A 23,569-nucleotide genomic window follows, 5' to 3' on the forward strand; every position below is an offset into this window, starting at 1 on the left:
AAGGCTGAGTCAACCTCGAGCCTGCTGAGATCTGAACTACCGAATTGCAGGCAGCCGGCAATCAGCAGAAGGAGCCTGCAGTACTGCACTCTAACCACTGCACCACCGCGGCTCAATAAATTAGATGACATGGCTATTAATGATACCTTGTGTCAGACCTGCCCCAGTCTGATCCCTTCGGGAAGAAAAACTCTCGACTCCCATTTGGTTGAAGCGAAAAATACTTGTACTGACCAGCCCAACAAATCTGAGATGTTTTGGGAAACATTGAGGTGTTTAGCCTGGTGATCTTGAAGTTGTGTGTTTGTGTGTGCGTGTGTGCGCGCTGAGGGTTCTTTGTTCAGATGCTGTGGGCCCCATTTCAAGATTGTCTCTCCTGACAGATTCTGGACATTGGCTTATTGTGGCTTTGCCATGAGGGCCCTGTTCAGGATCTCACACCTTCCTCTCCCGAGCTGAGTCTCTTACACAATTTGTGACAAAGCTTTGGACTTCCGCGCTTTGAGCCTCTGCCTTTTCTCTCCCCTCAGTTCTGCCGACTCGGAGCTGACCTCCCTCTGCCAGTCGGTCCTGGAGGAATTGAACCTCTGCCTTTTCTACCTGCCCTCTTCACCCCACCCGAGCTCCACCACAGAGGAGGAGGAGGAGTGGGAGAACGGCTGCTCCTTTCTGCCGGACCTGCTCATCTTCCGCATGATCGTCATTTGCCTGATGAGCGTCCACAGCCTCAAGAGGGCAGGTAAGTGGCACACCTGGCAGGTTCAGAGCTAGGAGCCTCCGGGTTCCAGATCACTAACCTCTGCGTTGCTACCGTGTTTCCCGAAAACCAGACCCTGTCTTATTTTATTTTATTTTTTTTTGCCAGCAAAAAAGTCTTATTTTGGGGGGGATGTCATTCACCGACCCTCCTCACTTGCGCACGTCTTCCCCGGCCTCCTTTTTGTTTTCAGAGGCCTTCAGGAATTTCTCCTTCTGCATCCGGCATGGCTTTCCTGAAGGCCCCTGCAGCCGATAACAGCTCCGGATTGATCCTTACAGTATATACTTACATATTTCTTATAATAATGCGCAGTTATATTAAGTTACAATCTGTCATTATTCAATTATTCCATATTTTCTCTCTCTACTTTTATTTTATTATATAAAAGTATATACACTAATATTCCCCCTTCTCTTATTTCTATCACTTATTCTAACTTTTAATCATGTCACCCTTTACTAAAAAGCATTCTCTTTCTATCCTACCTAACTTCTAGTCATGTCACCTACCTAAAAAAAAGAAAAGACAGAAAAAAGGAGAAGCAAATCAGATCAACAACAAGAAAGAAAAATTACCTATCCATCGTCTCTTGCCCGCTTCAATACTTTAATTGCTATGCTTTTTTTTTTTGACTTGCCTCCCAAATTCCTCTCTTGGATCTTTATCCCTGTCTGTGTCTGCTTCTTGGCTATTCAATTCTAGGTATTTCTCCCTTGTGTGTTCTTTGAACAGAGTTCAAAGAGTTCTTTTCTGAATCTAGGTGTAACTTGGATTTTTAACTTTTAACTCATTGCACCTGTGAGGGTGGATTTGATTTAAATCAAGTTGATTTAAATCACGATTTAAATCATGATTTAAATCACTAGTAAAAAGGCTTGATTTAAATCAACTCGATTTAAATCATAATTTTTAAAGAGCAACTGTCACCTCTGCTACTCCTTTGACCCACTGTTGACTCACCGATAGTCCCAGTGTTGCAGAATATACAGCCTCATGCTACATAACTAAGCTCCATTTCATGCCGAATAAACTAAATTATTTATGTATCTTAAATAGAAAACTATCTTACGATAGATTTTTACCCCAAAAGTTTTTTATTAAAATAAATTCCATAAAAATCAAAAAAATCCGATTTAAATAAAAAAAATCCAATTTTTTTGATTTTTTTTTTAAAAAAAATCATTGATTTTTATCCACTCTGCACCTGTGTATGGTTTGCCAATTGCACAGTGGCAGATAGCACTCCAGAGGGCCCAGAGGATCATTGCTTGCCCTCTCCCCTCTTAGAGCTTTATAGCTCCTGCTGCCTTAAGAAAGTTCAAAACATTCTTAAAGATCCATCTCATCCTGGGCACCCCTTTTTTTTTTTAAACTATTACCATCTGGCAGACGGTACAGGGCAATAAAAACAAGGACAAATAGGCTGAAAAACAGCTTCTATCCCAGGGCAATAACCATATTGAATTTTATAGTATAGTGCAATATCGGCTTTTCAATTTCAATTCTGTAGAATGTAAAGGATGTATGTTTGTGTTTTTATTTTTATAGTTATAATGTACACTGAAGAGGGCATTTAATTTCGTTGTACCACGTGCGGTGACAATAAAGCAAACGAAACTAACTCTGGCTGCTTCTCATTTTCTCTGCAGGCTCCAGACAGTACAGTGCGGCTATTGCCTTCACCCTGGCCCTCTTTTCACACCTGATTAACCATGTCAACATCCGCCTCCAGGCCGAACTGGAAGAAGGAGAGAACCCAGTTCCAGCCTTCCAGAACGACGGCACCGGTAAGGACACACGTTCCCTGGAGAGCTGCCTCTTCGACGGCTCATCTCTTGATCCTGGGGGCAAAGCTGATGGGAGGTCAGACCGGAGGGCCCCCCCCCCCTCGACCCAGCTCTTTAGGAGCAATGCACAGAGAAATTATTTCCCCAAGATACCTAGTTGACTAACAGGTTGTGTTTCTCAGTGCTAAAGGCAACGTATTTATTGTAATTAGATGCCACCTTTATTATTATTATTTTTATAAACCACTCAAGGCAGAGAACGCATCTAATGCTCCTTCCTCCTATTTTCCCTACAACAGCAACCAAGTGAGGTGGGTTGGGCTGAAAGAGGATTGGCCCAAAGTCATCCAGTTGGCTTTCATCCCTAAGGCAGGACTAGAACTCACCGTCTCCTGGTGATTGGCCCAAACTTACCAAATCAACTTTCATCCCTAAGGCAGGACTAAAACTCACCGTCTCCTGGTGATTGGTCCAAAGTCACCCAGCTGGCTTTCATGCCTCAGGCGGGACTAGAACTCACCGTCTCCTGGTGATTGGCCCAAAGTCACCCAACTGATTTCCATGCTTAGGGCAGGACTAGAACTCAGAGTCTCCCTTTTTGTACTAAAACTGGAAATTGCCCCTAATTTTATTTGAGTTTGACTGTACTGAAAGGGAATGGCTGTTTGAAAGAGACATAGGGGACTGGTCCGGGCGGTGTCCTATTTGGAACCAGACTGCGTGAGGGGGGGGTGTCATTGTACGCGCACACAAGAGAGAAGGGAAGCCTTTGTGGCAGCGTTTGTGTGAGTGGAGCTGCGCGTGTGCAACCAGCGGCCTGGTTCCCAATAGGACACCATCTAGACAAGTCTCTTTCAAACAAAAGAGAATGATCTCTCACCTGTCACTACTTGTCTTGCCCTCGGGTGCTTTAGAGAGTAGAACAGAATAAGAGAGTTGGAAGGGACCTTGGAGGTCTTCTAGTCCAGCGGTCACCAACTGGTAGTCTGTGGACCACTGGTTGTCCCCGAGAAAATTTTGGTGGCCCGCAGAAAAATTATTTGCATTACCTATATTGCACTAAATCAGGAATCCTCAAACTACAGCCCATGGGCTGGATACGTGCAATGAACGTTTGTGTTGCTGCAGAGAGTCTCCCCCTTCGGGGTCTTTTTGTGAGGGTCAGAAGGGGGCAGAAATTCCGACTTGGGGTCTGCTTCGGCCTCCTGGTGGGGGGCTTTGGGCGAAGGCTGGAGGGAAGAGCCGCTGGTGGGGAAGAGCCGGAGGGCCTCGTTCCAGTAGGACTGCATCATGTCCTGGAACTGACTGACCATCTCAGCCCGCTGAGCCTCCAGGCGCCGGTACCTGGCCTTGCACTCCCGCAGGTCTCCCCTCTGCTTGGAAAGCCTATGCTCCTAGTCCTCAGTGAGGTGCTTCTGCTGAGCCTCCTTCTCGGTCAGATCCAAATTGAACTGAGCTGTTTTGCCAACTTTTTCTCATGGTGGCTGCTTAGCTCCAGCAACTGCTTTCCTGTTGGGGCCCTAAGGAGGCCGGGCAGGGAGGAGGGGAGGGGTGAGTAGAGTTTGGCAAGGCGCCCCTCGATGTGAGTGACATAAAGTTGGCCACGCCCACCCAGTCACATGACCACCTAGCCACGCCCACCCAGCCGGTCATTAGGCAGATCATATTAGTGGTCCGCAGGATTTAAAATTACGAAGTTAGTGGTCCCGGAGGTCCGAAAGGGTGGCGGCCCCCGTTCTAGTCCAACCTAGTCTAGTCCAGCAGGGGCTCAAGCAGGAGACCTCTATACCCGTGATGGTGAACCTATGGCACGTATGTCCAAAGTGGTACATGAAGCCATGTCAACCAGCACGTGCAGCCTTGCCTGTTTGTCTTCCAGATTTCTGGTGGGCATGTGCACGCGACGATCAGCTGTCCTTCACTCTCACGGCAGTGCTGAAAACCGGTGTGTGCATGCGTGCCAGCCAGCTGATTGTTGGGGTGCGCATGTGCCCCAGAACTCGAAAGTTCAGCTTTTCCGGCAGGCGATCCATTCGCGTGCGCAGCAGTGCCAAAAACCGCCCTGCACATGCGCATCGGCCAGCTGATTGTCGGGCACGCATACGCGCTAGAAACCAGAAGGTTGGCTTTTCTGGAGCGCAGCCCCAACGAGCATGTACGACATTTCTGTGGGACAGGTTCGCCATCACGGCCCTATACCTTTTCAGATAAATAGCTGTCCAATTTCTTCTAAAAAACTTCCAGTGTTGGAGCGTCCACAACTTCTGGAGGCGAGTTGTTCCACTGATTAATTGTTCTAACTGTCAGGAAATTTCTCCTTTGTTCTAGGTTGCTTCTCTCCTTGATGAGTTTCCTTTTGGGAAAGCCAAGAGGGCGGGGTGGGTCTCACTCTGAGGGATGTCGTGTTCCAGAGGGTGGACACCAGGACAGGAAAGGCTCTTCTCCTTGGACCCTTCCGGCTGGAGTCCTTGACCAACAGGGTCCATAGCAGGTCCCTTCCGCCAGAATGATTGATGGCTCAGTTCTGGGGGTGGGGAGGGGGCAAGATCTATTGTGTGTCCGGGGTTTTGAAATGCAGCTGTGATTGGCTATCCTTGTAGAGGGCCCAGAGGCCCAGGAGACAGCAAACTCAGTTGAGAAAGAAACGGAGGCCGACCCAAGCGGCCACCGGGCCCCGGGGGAGCCACGGCAGAATGACAGCCAAAAGGGAAAGAAGTACTCGCGCCTTTCTTGCCTGCGCCGTCGCCGCCGGGCCCAGAAGCTGGACGAGAGCGACCTGAGCGAAGGTTTCGACTCGGATTCCAGCCCGGAGTCCACCAAAGCCAGCGGCGCCTCGGAGACGGGCTCTGAGAAGAGCGACGAGGAAGCCGAGGCGGCCTTCGACATGGAGACCGATTCCGACATGAACAGCCAGGAGTCCCGCTCGGATCTGGAGGACATGGAGGAGGAGGAGGCCGAGGCAGAGACCGAAGGGGGCAACGGCCAGCCTCGGGGTGTCAAGAACGGGACCAGGGGAGCCCCAGACTTTGTGGCAAGCGAAGGGGGTCGGCTGCCGGACTCGAAGGGCCCCGGCCTCCCCAAAATTGACCCTCCGGAGCCCGTGGCCAACGGGCCAGGCTCCTTGGGCGGCAGTGAGGCCAGCATCGCCAGCAACCTCCAGGCCATGTCCACGCAGCTCTTCCAGACCAAGCGGTGCTTCCGGCTGGCCCCCACTTTCAGCAACGTCCTTCTCAAGCCGGGCTGTGGGCCGCCCGCCCCAAAGGAGGCGGCAGGAGATGGCAAGCCTTGCGTGAATGGGGACGTGGAGAGGCCCGCTGCACCTGAGCCAGGTGAGCTGCAAAGAAAGTTGGTTGGTTGGGGAAGACAGACAGACGGAGGGGCAGGGGAAAGGGGAAAGCTGGGTTTATCTGCCTCTCGGGCTGACAATGTTCGGACCTAGGCTTCCTTAAAAAGCAGGAAGCAGAGTCTTGGTCCCAGCAAAGCCTCTTTTAATTACACGACTGTGAATCCCTTTCATTCACAGTCAGCAAGGCCTGTCCAAACAGTTTTTCAAAGGAATGTTTATCAACACAGACCTTATCTCGCTTGGCAAGCTGCCACGTAACTTGTTTCCAAGCGCAGCACAAGGCCAAACTTGGCACAGAGTCTCTTAGAGTCACGAACAGAACTTCCCACTCTTGAACCGACTGACCGAACGAATTGTTTCCTGCAAAAGCCCGCTCCCCTGTTCGCTCCTCTTTTGTTTCCTATGGGAGGGGCCAATCACCTCCAAGGTGTGGCTTTACTTCCAAGTCGACCCTGCTTTCGGCATTGCTCTTGTCTTCTGGCAGCTCTGTGCATGCTGGGAACGGGCTCCAGCTATTCCTCTGCCTCGCTGTTGTCTATCTCCCTCTCTGCCTTCGACACAGAGCCCTCGCCCAAGCTTTCCCCAGCCCCCAGGACTGGCCCATGTTCCTCCCCAACCTCCTCACTGTACGACTCTGCTGCCAGCTTTGCTGGTCCCCGGGGGGCCACAACAGAAAATTCACAATATAGGCCTATTATAAAACTGGGCACAAGTCTCTAAGACAGTGTTTCTCAACCTTGGAAGCTTGAAGATGGGTGGACTTCAACTCCCAGCATCCCCCAGCCAGCAGCGCTGGCTGGGGGATGCTGGGAGTTGAAGTCCACCCATCTTCAAGCTTCCAAGGTTGAGAAACACTGCTCTAAGACATCTTAGTGGGTGGATGTCTCTGTACAGGAGGTAGTCCTCGAATTACAACAGTGTGTTCAGTGACGACAGCCCTGGGAAAAGTGACTTACGACCGTTTTTCACATTTACCACCTATCCCCATGGTGTATGGGATCCAAATTCAAATCCTTGGCAGCTGACCCGCATTTATGACCGTTCTGATGTCCTGGGCGGGGCTCCGCGATCCCCTTTTGCGCCCTCCTGACAAGCAACAGGGAAGCCAGACTCACTTAACAACCACTTAACTTCAGCGATTCCCTTAACAACCGAATGGTCGTAAAATGGGGCTAAACTCCCTTAACAAATGTCTCCCTTAGAAAGTCGGGGCTCGATGACGGTCGTAAATTGAGGGACTGCCTGTATTTGGATTCTAATCCCATAATCCCCTGGCCACACTTAACCACCATGGAAGGGAGCTGTCCCTCTCCTTTCCAGTCCTTCAATTCTTTGGCCCTTGCTTAATTCTCCCAATCTCTTTTTGAGTTTTAACCAGGGGTGAAATGCTACTGGTTCGCTCTAGCTCGGGCGAAAACGGTAGTTAAAAAAAAAATGCATTACATTACACATTATCACAGCGGCGAGATTGGCGTATGCTCAACTTTGGAAAAATCAAAATACCCCATCAGAGGAGGCAATTATAAAGAAGATTTTAGAATGTGCGGAAGCAGATAAATCGACTAAAAAACTAAAAGACAAGAGACCAAACACAAACATGTTTATCTTGGGAAAAATTTTATATGTGGTTAGAGAAGAGGAAATTATAACCCAAACTAGATGAGGAATTGTATCTATCGAGAAACTTATACTATACAAGTAAAGTGAGGTCGGATAGACCTAATTGATGTGTAAAGACATACAAGTTGTTCTGTCTTCTCCGGAATATAATACAGATATACAGTACCGAATATTAGGTTATTAAGGTACTATATATAAGTATGCTTGGTTTTTTTTTGTTGTGTTGTCTTGTTTGTTATTTATATGATGTGTTGTCTTTCTTTTTTAATGGAAAATGTAAATAAAGATTATTTTTTTAAAAAAAAATGCTTTAAAAAAGTTTTAAAAAAAGATTCCTACAATCGCGTGGCACAGCTGTGATCATCGGAATCTTTTTTTTTTATTATTACTTTTTTAAAGCATTTTTTTACTACCAGTTCAGGCGAATAGGTAGTAAAAAATGCTTTAAAAAGGTTTTTTTTAAAAAAAAAGGTTGGCCACACCCACCCGGTCACATGACCCCCGCCCACCAAGCCACGCCCACAGAACCGGCAGTGGGGACAAAATTTTGCATTTCACTACTGGTTTTAACCATCCGTTTTTCCCCCTGGTCTTAAGACGATGTTTCCGAATCGGAAGAAAGCATCTCCAGCAGCAGATCCTGCCGGAACGAGCGCTCGCTCCAAGAGAAGCTGGAAATTATAAGCGGCGAAGGGTTGCTGCCCACCGTCAAGGTGTTCCTGGACTGGCTGAGAACGAACACCGACCTCATCATCATGTGTGCGCAGGTGAGTGGCTCTCAGCACCTGCGGAAGCCTCTCTTCCTCCCCCCTCTTTTGCCGCCTTGTGTTTGAATGTCCCAAAGGTGCTTTTTTCTTCAAGAGGCAACTGGACTTTCTGTTTTTTTCTTTCGAAGACGTTTCGCTTCTCATCCAAGAAGCTTCTTCAGCTCTGACTGGATGGTGGGGAATGGAAGGAATTTATACTCCTTGCAGACAGCTGGTCATTTGCATCCTTTTAGAGAGTCCTTGATGTCACCTGGAGGTTTACCTCTGTCCTCAGGATCGCCTGAGTGGTGCAAATGGTTCCTGTAGCCTGCAATTTTTCCTCTGGAAATCCATTCCCACTCCCACACCATTCCAAGGATGTCCATCCCAAATTGTATAGCTAAAGGTCTGTTGAGATTCAGTCATTAAAAGCCACATTATTTGAGCCTTGAAAGGTTTCCCACTTTATCCTCCCAATAATTTGATGCTCTAGCTTAGGAAGAAGCCAACCTCGCGGTTGAAGCGAAGACTTTGAATGCCCTGGTGAGACCTAAAGTCTCCTTGAGTATCCTCCAGTATTCAGATTTTCCCTTTGTTTCCCACCTTCTCTCCTTGCAGAGTTCCCAGAGTTTATGGAATCGACTTTCGGTCCTCCTGAACCTGCTTCCTTCAGCGGGAGACCTGCAAGATTCAGGTACCCTTCTACTAAATTCTCTTTTTTTCTTTCATTATTCCCCCCTCCCCCCGGTCTCTGAAAATGTTTTACCTGTGTGATTCAGCCTTCACTATTTGCTTAATGGGTTTATGCTTCCTCTTACGGTCCAATTCTCCAAATCTGCTCATGGGCAGGACGTTTCGTTTCGTTTTGTTTTGTCCCTTCCTTCAGCCTCTTTTTCAAGCCCATTTGGCAGTTAACATTTTTTTTTTAATTTGATTTATATGCCGCCCTTCTCCGGAGACTCAGGGCGGCTTACAATGCGTTAAGCAATAGCCTTCATACTTTTGCATATTTATACAAAGTCAGCTTATTGCCCCCACAAACTGGGTCCTCAATTTACCTACCTTAGAAAGGATGGAAGGCTGAGTCAACCTTGAGCCTGGCGAGATTCGATCTTATTTTAATTGCAGACAGCTGGTGTTAAATTACAGTGCTTCTGTCTGTTGAGCTAAACCAGGCTCCTATTTTAAAGCTGGGATGTCAAACTCAACTTCATTGAGGGCCTCATCAGGGTTACGTTTGACTTCCGAGGGGCCGGGGTGGCTTTGGCCAGGGTGGGCATGGCCATCTCGACGTCACTCGTGTCAGCCCGAGTGCTCCGGCTGGGGGGGGGATTCTGGGAGTTGGAGTCCACCCATCTTAAAGCATGCTGGCTGGGTTCCAGAGCTTCGTTTTCGGCTGTGACAGCCTCCGGCAGCCCTCTGCCAGTGAAAATGAAGCTTGGGAGGGCTGCGTGTGGCCCTCTCAAGCTCCGTTTTTGCTGGCAGAGGTACCACGGGCCGGGGCAGCCCTGCGGGCCAGATATAAACACCCGGCTGGCCAGATCCCTCCTCCGGGCCTTGACTTTGGCACCCCTGTTTTAAAGCATCTCTGGTGGCAGAGGTTGGTCAGAAAGAGCCCTTCTTCCCTTCATATCTGTGGAGATGCTCAGCCAACCAGCTCATAGTTGTCCCAAAGGGGCTTTTTCCAAAGGCAACTGGACTGTTTTTTCCCCTGAGGAAGAGAGAGACATTTTCCTTCTCACCCAAGAAGATTCATCAGTCCTCCCGGCCAGTACGCTCGCACAGAGTGGGCCTCCTCAGGGTGCCGTCCGCCAGACAATGTCGGCTGGCGACCCCCGGGGGAGAGCCTTCTCTGTGACGGCGCCCACCCTCTGGAACAACCTTCCCCCAGAGTTACGTACAATAACAGACCTCTGGATTTTTCGTCGGGCCCTGAAAACCTATTTATTTCAACTAGCTGGGCTGGCTTGAGTTAAATTTTAAATTGATTTTAAATTGGGTTGTTTTAATTTACGGCCAAAATATTTAATTATTTTAATACTGTTTTTAAATTTTGTATGCTCTGTTTTTTTTTACTTTGGCTGTTCACCGCCCTGAGTCCTATTTGGAGAAGGGCGGTATAGAAATGGAAACAAATAAATAAATAAAAAATAAAACTGATGAAGCTTCTCGGACCACCCATCTCCCTCATAGAGTGAGTCTGGACAGTTGTACAAATAGAGATTATAAAAGCTGTACAGGTGGTTCTCGGCTTCATCGTCACAATTGACCCTAAAATTGATGTTGCTATTAACAGCAATAGCACTAAGACTTATATACCGCCTCACAGTGCTTTTACAGCCCTCTCTAAGCGGTTTAGAGAGTCAGCCTCTTGCCCCCAACAATCTGGCTCCTCATTTTACCCACCTCGGAAGGACGGAAGGCTGAGTCAACCTTCAGCCTGGTGAGATTCGAACTGCCAAATTGCAGGCAGCCGGCAGTCAATGGAAGTAGCCTGCAGTACCGCACTCTGACCACTGCGCCACCGAGGCTCATATTCACTCATTAAGTGAATTTTGCCGCATTTTATGACCTTCCTTGCCACAGTTGCTAAGTGAATCACTGCAGCTGTTAAATCAGTAACACGGTTGTTAAGCGAATCTGGCTTCCCCCGTTGACTTCGCTTGTCAGGAAGGTCGCAAAAGAGGATCATGTGATTTCAAAACACTGCAATGGTCATAAACACAAGTCAGTTGTCAAGAGTCTGAATTGTAATCACATGCCCATGGGGATGCTGCAGCGGCTTTAAGTGTGAAAAATAAGTCATAAGTCGCCTTCTTTGGTTCCATTGTAACTTTGAACAGTCAGTAAATGAACTGTTTGTTGTAAGTTGAGGGCTGCCTGTAGATAAATATTATAACAAAATAGAATAAAACTATTAAAATTCAGAATTAAAAAAAGGGCCCCAGAGAGGCTTCAGATTTGTCCTCCCTCTAGGCCAGTGTTTCTCAACCTTGGAAGCTTGAAGATGGGTGGACTTCAACTCCCAGAATCCCCCAGCCAGCAGCGCTGGCTGGGGGATTCTGGGAGTTGAAGTCCACCCATCTTCAAGCTTCCAAGGTTGAGAAACACTGCTCTAGGCTCTGTCGGTGATTGTCTCCCTTCTTGTTGCAGGGTTGTTTCTCTCCAGCGAAGTGAAGAGCATGTTGTCGGGCTGCGAACTTCCCGACTTGAACACTTGCTTGCTCCTGCCCGAAGACGTGGCCCTCCGCAACCTGCCCCCCTTGAAGAACGCGCACAGGAGGTTTAACTTCGAGCAGGACCGGCCTGTCCTTACCGAAGTGGAGGAGGTGAGGGAGATTCCTTTGTTAAAAAGGAAAAAGCACCCTGAAAGTTGGATTTGGGTTGAGTTGAGGATTACAGTAGCAATAGCACTTAGACTTATATTTAATTTAATTAATTCAATTTATATGCCGCCATTCTCCGGAGACTCAGGGCGGCTGAGTCCCACTTCACAGTGCTTTGCAGTCCTCCCCGGTTTACAGGGTCAGCCTCTTGCCCCCAACAATCTGGGTCCTCATTTTACCAGAAGGACGGAAGGCTGAGTCAACCTTGAGCCGGTCAGGATCGAACTCCTGGCTGTGGCCAGAATTAGCCTACAATACTACATTCTGACAACTGGGGAGGGAGGGAAGGAAGGGAGGGAGGGAAGGAAGGAAGGAAGGAAGGAAGGAAGGAAGGAAGGAAGGAAGGAAGGAAGGAAGGAAGGAAAACAGCAAGAGCACTTAGACTTATATCCTGCTTCACAGTGCTTTGCAGCTCTCTCTAAGCGGTTTACAGAGTCAGCCTCTTGCCCCCAAAGAGCTGGGTCCTCATTTTACCCACCTCGGAAGGATGGATGGTTGAGTTGACCTTGAGCTGGTTAGGATCAAACTGCTGGCACTCGGGCAGAATTAGCCTGTAATACTACACTCTTAACCACTGGGAAGGAAGGAAGGAAGGAAGGAAGGAAGGAAGGAAGGAAGGAAGGAAGGAAGGAAGGAAGGAAGGAAGGAAGGAAAACAGCAATACCTTAGACTTATATACTGCTCCACAGTGCTTTCCAGCCCTCTCTAAGTGGCTTACAGAGTCAGCCTCTTGCCCCCCAACAATCTGGGTCCTCATTTTACCCACCTCAGAAGGATGGAAGGCTGAGTCAACCTTGAACCAGTCAGGATTGAACCGTTGGGACTGGGCAGAATTAGCCTGCAATACTGCATTCCAATAGGAAGGAAGGAAGGAAGGAAGGAAGGAAGGAAGGAAGGAAGGAAGGAAGGAAGGAAGGAAGGAAGGTAGGTAGATAGATAGATAGCACTAGCTCTTAGATTTATATACCCACCTCGGAAGGCCGAGTCATCCTAGAGCCTGGTGAGATTCGAACTACCAAACTGCTGGCAAGCCGGTGATCAGCAGAAGTAGCCTGCAGTACCGCCCTCTAACCACTGCGCCACCAGGGCCCTTCTTGGCTGACTCCCCCTGGCTTCTCCCACTTGCCCTAAAGATGCCCCGTCTCTTCCTCCCCGCAGTCCGTGGTTCGCATCTGTTGCATCCGAAGCTTCGGCCATTTCATCACCCGTTTGCAAGGCAGCATCCTGCAGTACAACTCGGAAGTGGGGATCTTCATCAGCATCGCGCAGTCGGAGCAGGACGGCCTGCTGCAGCAGGCCCAGGCGCAGTTCCGCATGGTGAGCCCAGAGGGGGTGGTGCTGATGTGGGCAGGAGGAGAACTAACCAATTTTGTTGCCTATATGATGTAAAAAGGTAAACGGTTCCCCTCGCACATATGTGCTAGGCCAGGGGTCTGCAACCTTAAACACTCAAAAGAGCCACTTGGGCCCGTTTCCCAGAAAAGAAAACACCGGGAGCCACAAAACCTGGGTGGGCGTGGCCAGCTCGACATCACTCACTCCCACCCAGTCACATGACATACGCCCCTAGCCACGCCTACCCAGGTTTTGTGGCTCCAGGTATTTTCTTTTAAACAGGCCTCTCTCTCCCCCCTCCCTCTTTCTTCCTCTCTCTTTCTCCCCCTCTCTTTTTCTCCCTCTCTCTCTCATCCTTTTCCCTCTCTTTCTCCCTCTTTCTTTCTCCCTCTCGCTCATTCTTCCCCTCTGTCATCTTTCTCCCTCTCTCTCTTATCTCTTTCTCCCTCTCTCTCATCTTTCTCCTTCTCCCTCTTTCTCATCTCCCTGCCTCCCTCCCTCTCATCTTTTTCTTTTCCCCTCTCTCTTTCTCATCTCTTTCTCCCTCTCTCTCATCCTTCCCCTCTGTCATCTTTCTCCCTCTCTCTTTCATCTTTCCCCCCCTCTCTCATTTTTCTCCCTCTCTCTCTTTCTCCCTCCCTCTCTCCTCTTTCTCCCTCTCTCTCATCCTTCCCCTGTCATTTCTCCCTCCCTCTCTTATCTCTTTCTCCCTCTCTCTCATCTTTCTCCTCCCTCTTTCTCATCTCCCTGCCTTCCTCCCTCTCATCTTTTTCTTTTCCCCTCTCTCTTTCTCATCTCTCTCCCTCTCTCTCTTTTTCTCCCTCTCTCTTTCATCTTTTTCCCCCCTCTCTCTCATCTTTCTCCCTCCCTCTCTCTTTCTCCTTCTTTCTTTCTCCCTCTCTCTCATCCTTCCCCTCTGTCATCATTTTCCCTCTCTCATCTCTTTCTCCCCCTCTCTCATCTTTCTCCTTCTCCCTCTTTCTCATCTCCCTGCCTCCCTCCTTCTCATCTTTTTCTTTTCCCCTCTCTCTTTCTCATCTCTTTCTTCCTCTCTCTTTTTCTCCCTCTCTCTTTCATCTTTCCCCCCTCTCATCTTCCTCCCTCCCTCTCTCCTCTTTCTCCCTCTCTCCCATCTTTCCCCTCTGTCATCTTTCTCCCTCTCTCTTATCTCTTTCTCTCACATCTTTCTCCCTCATGTTTCTCCTTATCCCCCTTTCTCATCTCCCTGCTTCCCTCCCTCTCATTTTTTTCTTTTCCCCTCTCTCTTTCTCATCTCTCCGTCTCTCATCTCTCTACCTCTCTCTTTCTCCCTCTCGTGTGTGCGTTTCTGCGTGCACATGCTTGATTTAATTTTAAATCCAAGAGTCATTTCAGGTTCCCAGATCAATGAAGCTCTTTCGTCCTCCTGCTGTGACTCCTTGTCGGCTGGCTGCTCCCCCCCCCCGCCCCTCATCCTCCTCTCCTCCTCACTCCTCGCCTGCACTGAGAAGGGAAGGGCGGTGGAGGCAGATGGAGACTCGCTTCGTATTTCAGAGCGGAAGCAATGCGCCCCTCTATTTGCCTCTTTTTCCAGCCCTTGTGGGAGACGTGTGACTTTCTCTGCCCCGAGATGCTCCGCATCGTAATGGGCTCCAGGAGGAGGAGGAGGGGACGCCGTCTCCCCCATTGTGCAGTGCGCTAAGTTTAAGTGCAAGAGCAGCAAGCAGCCATGGAGGCAGTGAGAGGAATATGGGGAGACGCGCGACTTTCTCCGCCCCGAGACACTGGCTGGGGCACGTCTCCCCATATTCCTCTCGCCGCCTCCATGGCTGATTGCTGCTCTTGCACTTAAACTTAGCGCGCTGCACAATGGGGGAGATGGCGTCCCTCTTCCTCCTGGAGCCCATTACAACACACAGCATCGGCTGCAGCCGGGCGACCCACCAGTGTCTCGGCTCTTTCACCCCTCTGCTGTGGCTCCCTGTCACTCAAAATATGTGTCACAACCGCCAATGCGCAACACCCGCCGGCACGCGATTTATTGAGCTTTTCAACCCTTGGTAGGCCAACCATGGATAAATCCAAAAAAAGAAAAGTTTCCGAAAAAAACAGAATGTTTAATTCAACTACATATGCTAGTTTTGTGGCCGCTCAAGAAATAGTCAGGCACGGGAAGGGTTTTTGTGACTCCCGGTGTTTTCTTTTCTGTGGGAAACGGGTCCAAATGGCTCTTTGAGGGTTTAAGGTTGCAGACCCCTGTGTCAGAGAATGAAGTGTGATGTGAATTCACTCTTTGCCATTGGGAGTTTTTGGAAGCCGTATCCTAAAAAGTATTGTTCTAGAAATGCATCTGGGAAACGGAGAGGTCATAATTTAAAAAGCAGGCTAACTTGGTGTCCCTTCTGTCCCTCCCTCCTAGGCTGCCGAGGAAGCCCGACGGAACCGGCTGATGCGTGACATGGCCCAGCTTCGGCTGCAGGTACAGGGGCGGGCTGAGTGGGGAGGAAGGAGGGCCAGGTGGGGCTGCTGCGTGTATGTCTGAATCGGGACCCTGCTCCAATCAGATTCATCCTCCTGGGCAGGGAAGGAATCTGCCTTGCTGAATCATTTATTTACCGTATTTTTTGGAGTATAAGACACACCTTAGTTTTTGGGGAGGAAAAGAAAAAAAAAGCTGATTGACAGGTGGATCGGCCTCCCGGAATACCCCCAATCAGCTGTTCCCAGAGGTGATTTTTAGCAACAGGTTCCTTGGTTGTGAGCTCTGTGCCTTGCTTTTTTTCCCCCTGCCTCTGAAAGCCTCCGAAACAGAGTTTCAGAAAAAAAGCCTCTGAAGCTCTGTTTGGGGGCTTCTTTTCTGAAGTTCTGTTTGGAGGCTTTTTTTCTGAAGCTCTGTTTGGGGTTTTTTTTTTTCCTGAAGCTCTGTTTGGAGGATTTTTTTTCTGAAGCTCTGTTTGGGGGCTTTTTTTTCTGAAGCTCTGTGGGGGCTTTTCTGAAGCTCTGTTTGGGGGCTTTTTTTCTGAAGCTCTGTTTGGGGGCTCTGTTTGGAGGCTTTTTTTCTGAAGCTCTGGGGGCTTTTCTGAAGCTCTGTTTGGGGGCTTCTTTTCTGAAGCTCTGTTTTGAGGCTTTTTTTCTGAAGCTCTGTGGGGGCTTTTTTTCTGAAGCTCTGTTTGGGGGCTTCTTTTCTGAAGCTTTATTTCTGATGCTTTTTTCAGCCTCTGAAACCTCCGTTTGAGAAGCCTGGTGGGGCTACATTCGGAGTATAAGACACACCCAGATTCTCACCCTCTTTTTTGGGGGGGAAAAGATACGTCTTATACTCCGAAAAAATACGGTATTTCATTCATTCGATTTGACTTGACTGATAAGGTTGTCCGTCTTGGGAAGCAACTCTCCTTGGCAAATCCAATTAAATAGCACTTAAATATTGCCCTGTTGCACTTTGCACACTCTCTGAGGGCTTTATAAATATCAGCCTTTGTCACACACACCCCCCCCCCCCAACAATCTGGGTCCTCATTTTACCAACCTTGGAAGGACGGAAGGCTGAGTCAACCTTGAGTCCCGTCAGGATCGAACTCCTGGCTGTGTACTCTCGAGTTACCACAATTCATTTATTGACAGCGGTACTAAAAAAAGGTGATCTATGACCATTTTTCACACCTACGACCGTCGCACTATCCCCTTGGTCACGTGATTCAGACACTTGGCAACTGGTTCGTACTTATGACGGTTGCAGCGTTCCAGGATCACGTGATCCCCTTTTGCGACCTTCCGACAAACAAAGTCCATGGGGTAGCCGGATCTATTTTTAAAAGCTGTATTATTAATAACTTAACAGCTGCAGTGATTCACTTAATAACCGGCAAGAAAGGTCGTAAAATAGGGCAAAATTCACTTTAACAATTGTATCACTTAGCAAACTGGAATTTTGGGCTCCATTGTGGTGGTAAGTCGAGGATTGCCTGCACTGCACCACCAGGCCTCAGACATCCGTGTAATAATCTTAGCCAGTTAGAGTCAGCAAAGCACCGGAAAGCATTTTCGCCCGCAAGGTGCCATGCGCTTCCTTCGGCCATCCTGGACGGCAAGTATAAAATGATACCATTGGCTGAAAGACTCTGTTCCTGTGGCGGAGGTGGAGACTACGGCGTCACATACTCCTTCAATGTTCCTTTTATACAGAGAGTCGGAAAAAAAACATATACTGCCAATAATTGATAGGTATCCTGGCCATTCCGACACTGCTTATTGTCAGCTTTTCTGGAACGCTGAGACTTCTCTCCAGTGGTTGCTTAAGGATGAACAGAGCCGAGGTGGCGCAGCGGTTAGAGTGCAGTACTGCAGCTACTTCAGATCAGCGGATCAAATCTCACCGGCTCAAGGTTGACTCAGCCTTCTGCGACACAGTCACAGAATTTGAGGGAAAATTTTTATAAACTGTTTTATAGGTGGAATTTAGATCCTAAGAAATTGTCATGCATGTATCCTAATGTTCAACCGAAATGTTGGAGATGTGATTGCTTAGATGCTACATATTATCATATATGGTGGACATGCAAGAAAGCAAAGGCTTTTTGGATAAAAATTTGGTGGGTTATGCAAAATGTCTTGAAGAAAAAAATTCAATTTTCTCCTCAATTGTTTTTACTGGGTATAGTTAAGGGCTTTTCAGTGGGTGAAACAAAATTGATATTGTATATGGTGACAGCAGCTAGGTTACTGATTGGTCAATATTGGAAAAGGGATGATATGCCTACAATTCAAGAATGGGCTTTGAAGATGGCCAGTTTTGCAGAAATGGCGAAGATATCAGCATATTTAAAAGACCGGACTCAAGAGACTTATGTAGGGGAGTGGAAGAAATGGATAGATTATGTGCAGAATAAATATCAAACTAGGAAGTATCAGATAGCTTTTAGCTTAATGTTGTGTAGAAATGTATAGTATATAGGGGGCAAAATTAGCTTATTGTTATGTAGAAATGTATAGTGCACAGGGGGGAGAATAGAGGGGTGGTAAAGTATGATATAATATAATGTGGATGGATTTCACCTTGGGGAAGTCATGGGAAGTGGGGACGGTTTGGGGGGGTTAGGGAGGGATGGGGAGGGGGGAAAATGGGAAAAAATTGGTATTTGTAAAACTTTTTCAATTAAAAAAAAAAAAAAGGTTGACTCAGCCTTCCATCCTTCCGAGGTGGGTAAAATGAGGACCCAGATTGTTGGGGGCAATATGCTATTTAGTATACTGTCTTTAGTGTAAGCCACCCAAAGTCCTCGGAGAAATAATAAAATAAAATAAACAGCCCATAACTACAGGGCAGGTGGCCAGATTCTGCGAAGCAGCACTGGGGATTCTTTGGAAACACGTTTCTACTCCACCATAGTTACGTTATATAACAAATGTGGTAAACCCTTTGCACTGCTTAGTCCAGGGGTCGGCAATCTTAAACACTTAAAGAGCCACAAAAGGTTCTAACCGGAAGCTCCCGTTCAATTCTGGAGCCGACCAGAAGTCTGGTTCCCCCATCATAGTCTCCTCCTAGTGCGGTGTCCTTTTTCCTCTGCCGACCGGAAGTCCGGTTTCCCCCCACCATAGAGCCGCCTCCTAGCACGGCGTCCTTTTTCCTCTGCCTGTCCTAACCGAAAGCCCTGTCAATTGTGGAGCCGACCAGCAACAGAGAGCCACAGCAGAGGGATGAAAGAGCCACATGCAGCTCCAGAGCTGCAGGTTGTTGACCCCTGGCTTAGTCCTTTCCAGAGGTGGTATTCAGCCGGTTTGCACCGGTAGTAGTGACCTGCGAGTGGGCCTGGCACCATGCCATCATATTTAGACATATTTTGAAGCTGCATGCATGCGTGCAAACAAAGCACATGCATGGAAGGTCACACGCATGCGCGGAGGTGGCACATGTGCTCACATTTGCAAACCAGTAGGGAAATACCACCTCTGGTCCTTTCCCTTTTAGTATTAAACTGACAATAGGCCACACATTTTATGGATTGTAATTTTTAGTATAGTTAGACCATGTATAATTGACAGACTGGATTTTATCGTAGATTTTAGTTATTTTATAATAATAATATTATTTAGTTAGAATTTTCAGTTGTCCGTTTACTGAGTGTTTTTATTTGTTCTGGTCTCTGGTCCGAGACACTAATAAACTGAATTGAATTTGAAGCGTAATAATAAACCCCCAGGGAAAAAATATGAAGGACATAAAAGCAAAGCAGAGATGCAAAGAATCTGCTTTGCACTTGAATCAAACATCGCGATATTCCATTCCTCCATTCATTGCAATCTGCCTGTATTTAACTATATATATATATATATATTTATATTTATATTTATATTTATATTTATATTTATATTTATATTTATATTTATATTTATATTTGATTTATATGCCGCCCTTCTCCGGAGACTCAGGGCGGCTTATAATGCATTAATAGCCTTCATACTTTTGTATATTTATACAAAGTCAGCTTATTGCCCCCACAAACTGGGTCCTCATTTCACCTACTTTAGAAAGAATGGAAGGCTGAGTCAACCTTGAGCCTGGTAAGATTCGAACCTGCAGTAATTGCAGGCAGCTGTGTTAATAACAGGGTGCTCTAAACCACTGTACTACCAAGGCTAATTCTGGGAGAGGAATTGTGGTCATCCCAACTGAAAAGATGGCAAGTTGTTAAAGAAGAAGTTGGATAACCATTTGTCTGAAGTGGTGTAGGGTTTCCTGCCTAAGCAGGGGGTTGGACTAGAAGACCTCCAAGGTCCCTTCCAACTCTGTTATTCTCTTCTCTTCTTCTTTGATGAGGGGTGTGTGTGTTTCCATGAAATCACTTTCTGGCTTTGTCGCTTTCTGCTGAGCTGCAAGGAGCCATTCGACACATGACGTTCCTGCTCAGAGCTTCTTCACTAAAGATTCTTGTTTCCATTTTTTTCCCTCCTTCCCCCCAAAAGTTGGAGGTGTCTCAGCTGGAAGGCAGTCTCCAGCAGCCCAAGGCTCAGTGTGTGATGTCCCCTTATCTGGTTCCGGACACTCAGGCCCTTTGCCAGCATCTCAGCCCCATCAGGCAGCTGGCCGCCAGCGGGCGGTTCATTGTCATCATCCCACGGACAGGTAAGCAGGTAGAAGCTGAAGCAGAATGGATCCCTTCTGGCACATTCTTAGTAGATTTAGCCAAGGGAAGTTTCTTCTGTACCTCAAAAATGGCCGTCTGGAAGGGAGGAGGAAGGTGTTTGGGGATGTTGGGCCACGGGAGACGTGCAGGGCTGGGATTCAGCCGGTTCAGGCAAACCGGATGTTAATTTTAATCTGGTTCACCGAACCGGTAGTTGCAAGAACTGGCTGACCCTGCCCAGCCTGCACCTCCCCTCCCAGGAGTCCATTTTGGTAAGTGCAGGGCCTGCGCAGAGACTCTGTGAGGGTGAAAAACGGGTCTACCAGAAATGGGCCCATTTCTGGAGTCCGGGGGAAGCTGTTTTCGCCCTCTTGGAGGCTTGAAAAAAGCCTCCGGAGCCTGGGGAGGGCAGAAAACGGGCCTACCGGAAGTCCAGAAATAGGCCCGTTTCCAGCCTCCGGAGAGCCTCTGGAGCCTGGGGGAGGCTGTTTTCGCCCTCCTGGAGGCTTGAGGAAAGCCGCCTGAGTCTGGGGAGGGTGAAAACACCCCCCTCCCCAACGTGGTGCAGGAAGCTGACTAGGCCATGCCCACCCAACAACCGGGCAGAGAACTGGTTGCTAAAATTTTTCAATCCCAACTCTGTAGACTTTGCTTTAGGAAGATTTCCGAGCCCCCTTGGGGATTCTGAAGGTTGCAGAGGGCAGGTGGGGCGTCCGCTCTGTGACCTACGAGGAAGTAACAAGACTGCTCGGCTCTCGTTTTCTGTTTTTAGTCATCGATGGCTTAGATTTCCTGAAGAAGGAGAATGCCGGAGCTCGTGACAGCATCCGATACTTAGAAGCAGAATTTAAAAAGGGAAACAGGTAGGTGGTCCTGTCCCCATCCTGCTTTTTCCTCCACATATTATTCATCAGGTGGGGAAAAAGCATTCCCCGATGTCAAATTTAAATTTAATTATTTTAAATTTTGTATTGGTATGTGTTTTAGTTCCGGCTGTGCACCGCCCTGAGTCCACTAGGAGAAGGGCGGTATACAAATTGAATAAAAATAAATAAATAAATAAATAAATAAATAAATAATAAATAAATAAATAAATAAATAAATAATAACCCAACATTAAACACTTTGAATGAATGACATTCCAAAGAAGAAAACTCCAAAAAAAAAAAAAAAAAAAAGGAAATTTAAAACAAGCCGCTTGTTCCCTTATTTTTCATTGATTGGAAGGTGGTTTTTGCTACTCTTGAAACTACAGGTAGTCTACAAATTACAACAGCTCATTGTTCAGTGTGCCAGGATCATCTGATCCCCTTTTGCAACCTTCTGAGAAGCAAAGTCCAAGGGGCACCTGGATTCATTTAACGACTGTGTGACTAAATTAACGACTGCAACGATTCACTTAACAGTTACGGCAAGAAAGGTCGTAAAATGGGACAAAATGCACTTAAGTTTCTCGCTTAGCAACAGAAATGGGGGGGGGAAGGATCAATTGTGGTCTTAAGTTGAGGACTACCCATACAGGAGAGAATGGCCAGGGGAATGAGTTTTTGAAAGAAAACAAAAAGAAGCAAATTAAGCCAAAAGCTGGAAGCAAAATAAATAAATAACTTTATTGTCATTGTACGTGCATACATAGTATACCCATACAACGAAATTCACTTAACATCCAGAGACCAGGTCCATCACACATAACAATCCCCAAACACACTCCCACCCACCCCAAATTCCCCACCCCTAAACCACCCAAACATCCACACAACAGACCAAGTAATGCTGTCCAACAGCTCATCAATGGTGGCCCTTTACTTCATGGTTGAGTGCAATTATAGCTCTGGGATAAAAACTATTCAGAAAACATGTGATTCCGAGTTTGAATTGTTCCGTATCTTCTGCCAGAAGGCAACAGTCCAAAAAGATTGTGAGCAGGATGGGAAGAGTCTCGGAGAATGTTGTGCAACTTCCTCAAAGAGCGAGATGCGAAGATGTCCAGGGCTGGTAGCTGGAGTCTGATGATATTCTGGGCAGTTTTAATGATTCTCTGTAGAGCATTTTTGTCCGCTACAGAGCTGCTCCCATACCATGCAAGAATGCCGTATGTCAGGACACTCTCCATGGTGCTGCGATAGTAGGACAGAAGGAGATGCCGAGATAGATTTATCTATCTAGTTGTCTAGTGTGATCATTTTTAAAAATCTGTACAAAAAATAATCCTTGGGGCTGATATTTCTCCATCATAGAGACAGAAACTTTCTCCACCCTCAATTCTAAAGCTAGTTGCTGCATCTATTGTGGCTACTTTGTCCTTCCTTATATTTAACTTCAGTTACCCCCCCCATTTTTTATCACTGTGCTCCTTGACCTTCGTTGCATTCGCATCTTCCACTATCGGAGTAGGGTCATGATTACTTAATAATAATAATATTCTCTTCTCTCCAGGTACATTCGCTGTCAGAAAGAAGTCGGAAAAAGTTTTGAGAGGCATAAGCTGAAGAGACAAGATTTAGATGCTTGGTAAGTGTAAGGGCCAACTTCTCCCTCTCCCCTTCCAAGAAAGTACAAACTCTTGAGAACTTTGTATTTCAAATGGAACCTGTTATTGAAAGGGATGAAAGCAAGTTCAAATCAGGCTCTGGGCTCCCTCAGGACATGCAGTTCAGGATAAAGGAAATTAGGAACCCCCTCTCCACCTTCCCATGTGGATTCCGACCAATCCACTTGTGTGAATTAAAATTGCACCATCCCTCTCTGAGAAACAGATATGAAGAGCTTCTCAGAGTCATCTTACAATCGACTCGTTCCCCCCCTTCCCCTTTCATTTCCCGAGGTGTGAGGATTCTCCAGGCATTCAGGTTAAATCAGGTTAAAGTTTATACAAAGAGGACCAGGCAGGAAATTGGATACTTAGGACACATAGGAAAAGAACTAAATGTGACAACTCCACATTCCCCCCCCCCCTTCTTCCACGAAGAATAGCAGATACACGGATTTGACAGTAAACCTGTGGGCTTAATCCCTTAACTCAGGAGTCCCCAACCCCAGGGCCGTGGGACCAGGGATAGATTCTAAATTTTTTTACTACCGGTTCTGTGGGCGTGGCTTGGTGGGGGGGGATAATGTGACTGGGTGGGCTTGGCCAACTTTTTTTTTTTTACTTTTAAAAGCATTTTTTCTACAACCTTAAGAGGTTGCAGAAAAAAATGCTTTTAAAAGCCTCTGACGATCCCAGCTGAGCTGTGGGATCATCAGAGGCTTTTTTTTTTTTTTTTTTTTTTTTTTACTTTTAAAAGCATTTTTTCGGCCGAAGAGGTCGTAGAAAAAATGCTTTTAAAAGTCAAAAAAAAAAAGCCTCTGATGAAGTGGGCGGGCTAAGCGAGAGGCGACCGGGCCGGGGACCGGTTCGGGGGCGTGGCCAGCCAATGTTATTACCAGTTCTTAGAACTACTACAAATTTTTACTACCGGTTCTTGCAAACCGGTGCGAACC

The 23,569-nt window shown here is 47.4% G+C and overlaps 1 protein-coding gene across 2 annotated transcripts in view; it reads left to right on the forward strand.

Moving 5' to 3' along the window:
• Positions 1–23,569, forward strand: part of SMG5 (SMG5 nonsense mediated mRNA decay factor) — a 53,179-nt gene that overhangs the window by 25,464 nt on the left and 4,146 nt on the right. For both annotated transcript variants that reach the window (XM_070951599.1, XM_070951601.1), the window contains 11 exons: positions 531–739; positions 2,410–2,547; positions 5,148–5,876; positions 8,111–8,280; positions 8,878–8,953; positions 11,413–11,588; positions 12,804–12,962; positions 15,379–15,438; positions 19,926–20,085; positions 20,859–20,949; positions 22,523–22,597. In XM_070951599.1, coding sequence (XP_070807700.1) covers positions 531–739; positions 2,410–2,547; positions 5,148–5,876; positions 8,111–8,280; positions 8,878–8,953; positions 11,413–11,588; positions 12,804–12,962; positions 15,379–15,438; positions 19,926–20,085; positions 20,859–20,949; positions 22,523–22,597 — 2,043 coding nt within the window. The remainder of the gene's footprint in view (positions 1–530; positions 740–2,409; positions 2,548–5,147; positions 5,877–8,110; positions 8,281–8,877; positions 8,954–11,412; positions 11,589–12,803; positions 12,963–15,378; positions 15,439–19,925; positions 20,086–20,858; positions 20,950–22,522; positions 22,598–23,569) is intronic.

Source organism: Pituophis catenifer, unplaced genomic scaffold (genome assembly GCF_029215685.1).
Source record: "Pituophis catenifer annectens isolate HBS135680 unplaced genomic scaffold, rPitCat1.0.hap2 SCAF_10, whole genome shotgun sequence".
Lineage (NCBI taxonomy): Eukaryota > Metazoa > Chordata > Lepidosauria > Squamata > Colubridae > Pituophis > Pituophis catenifer.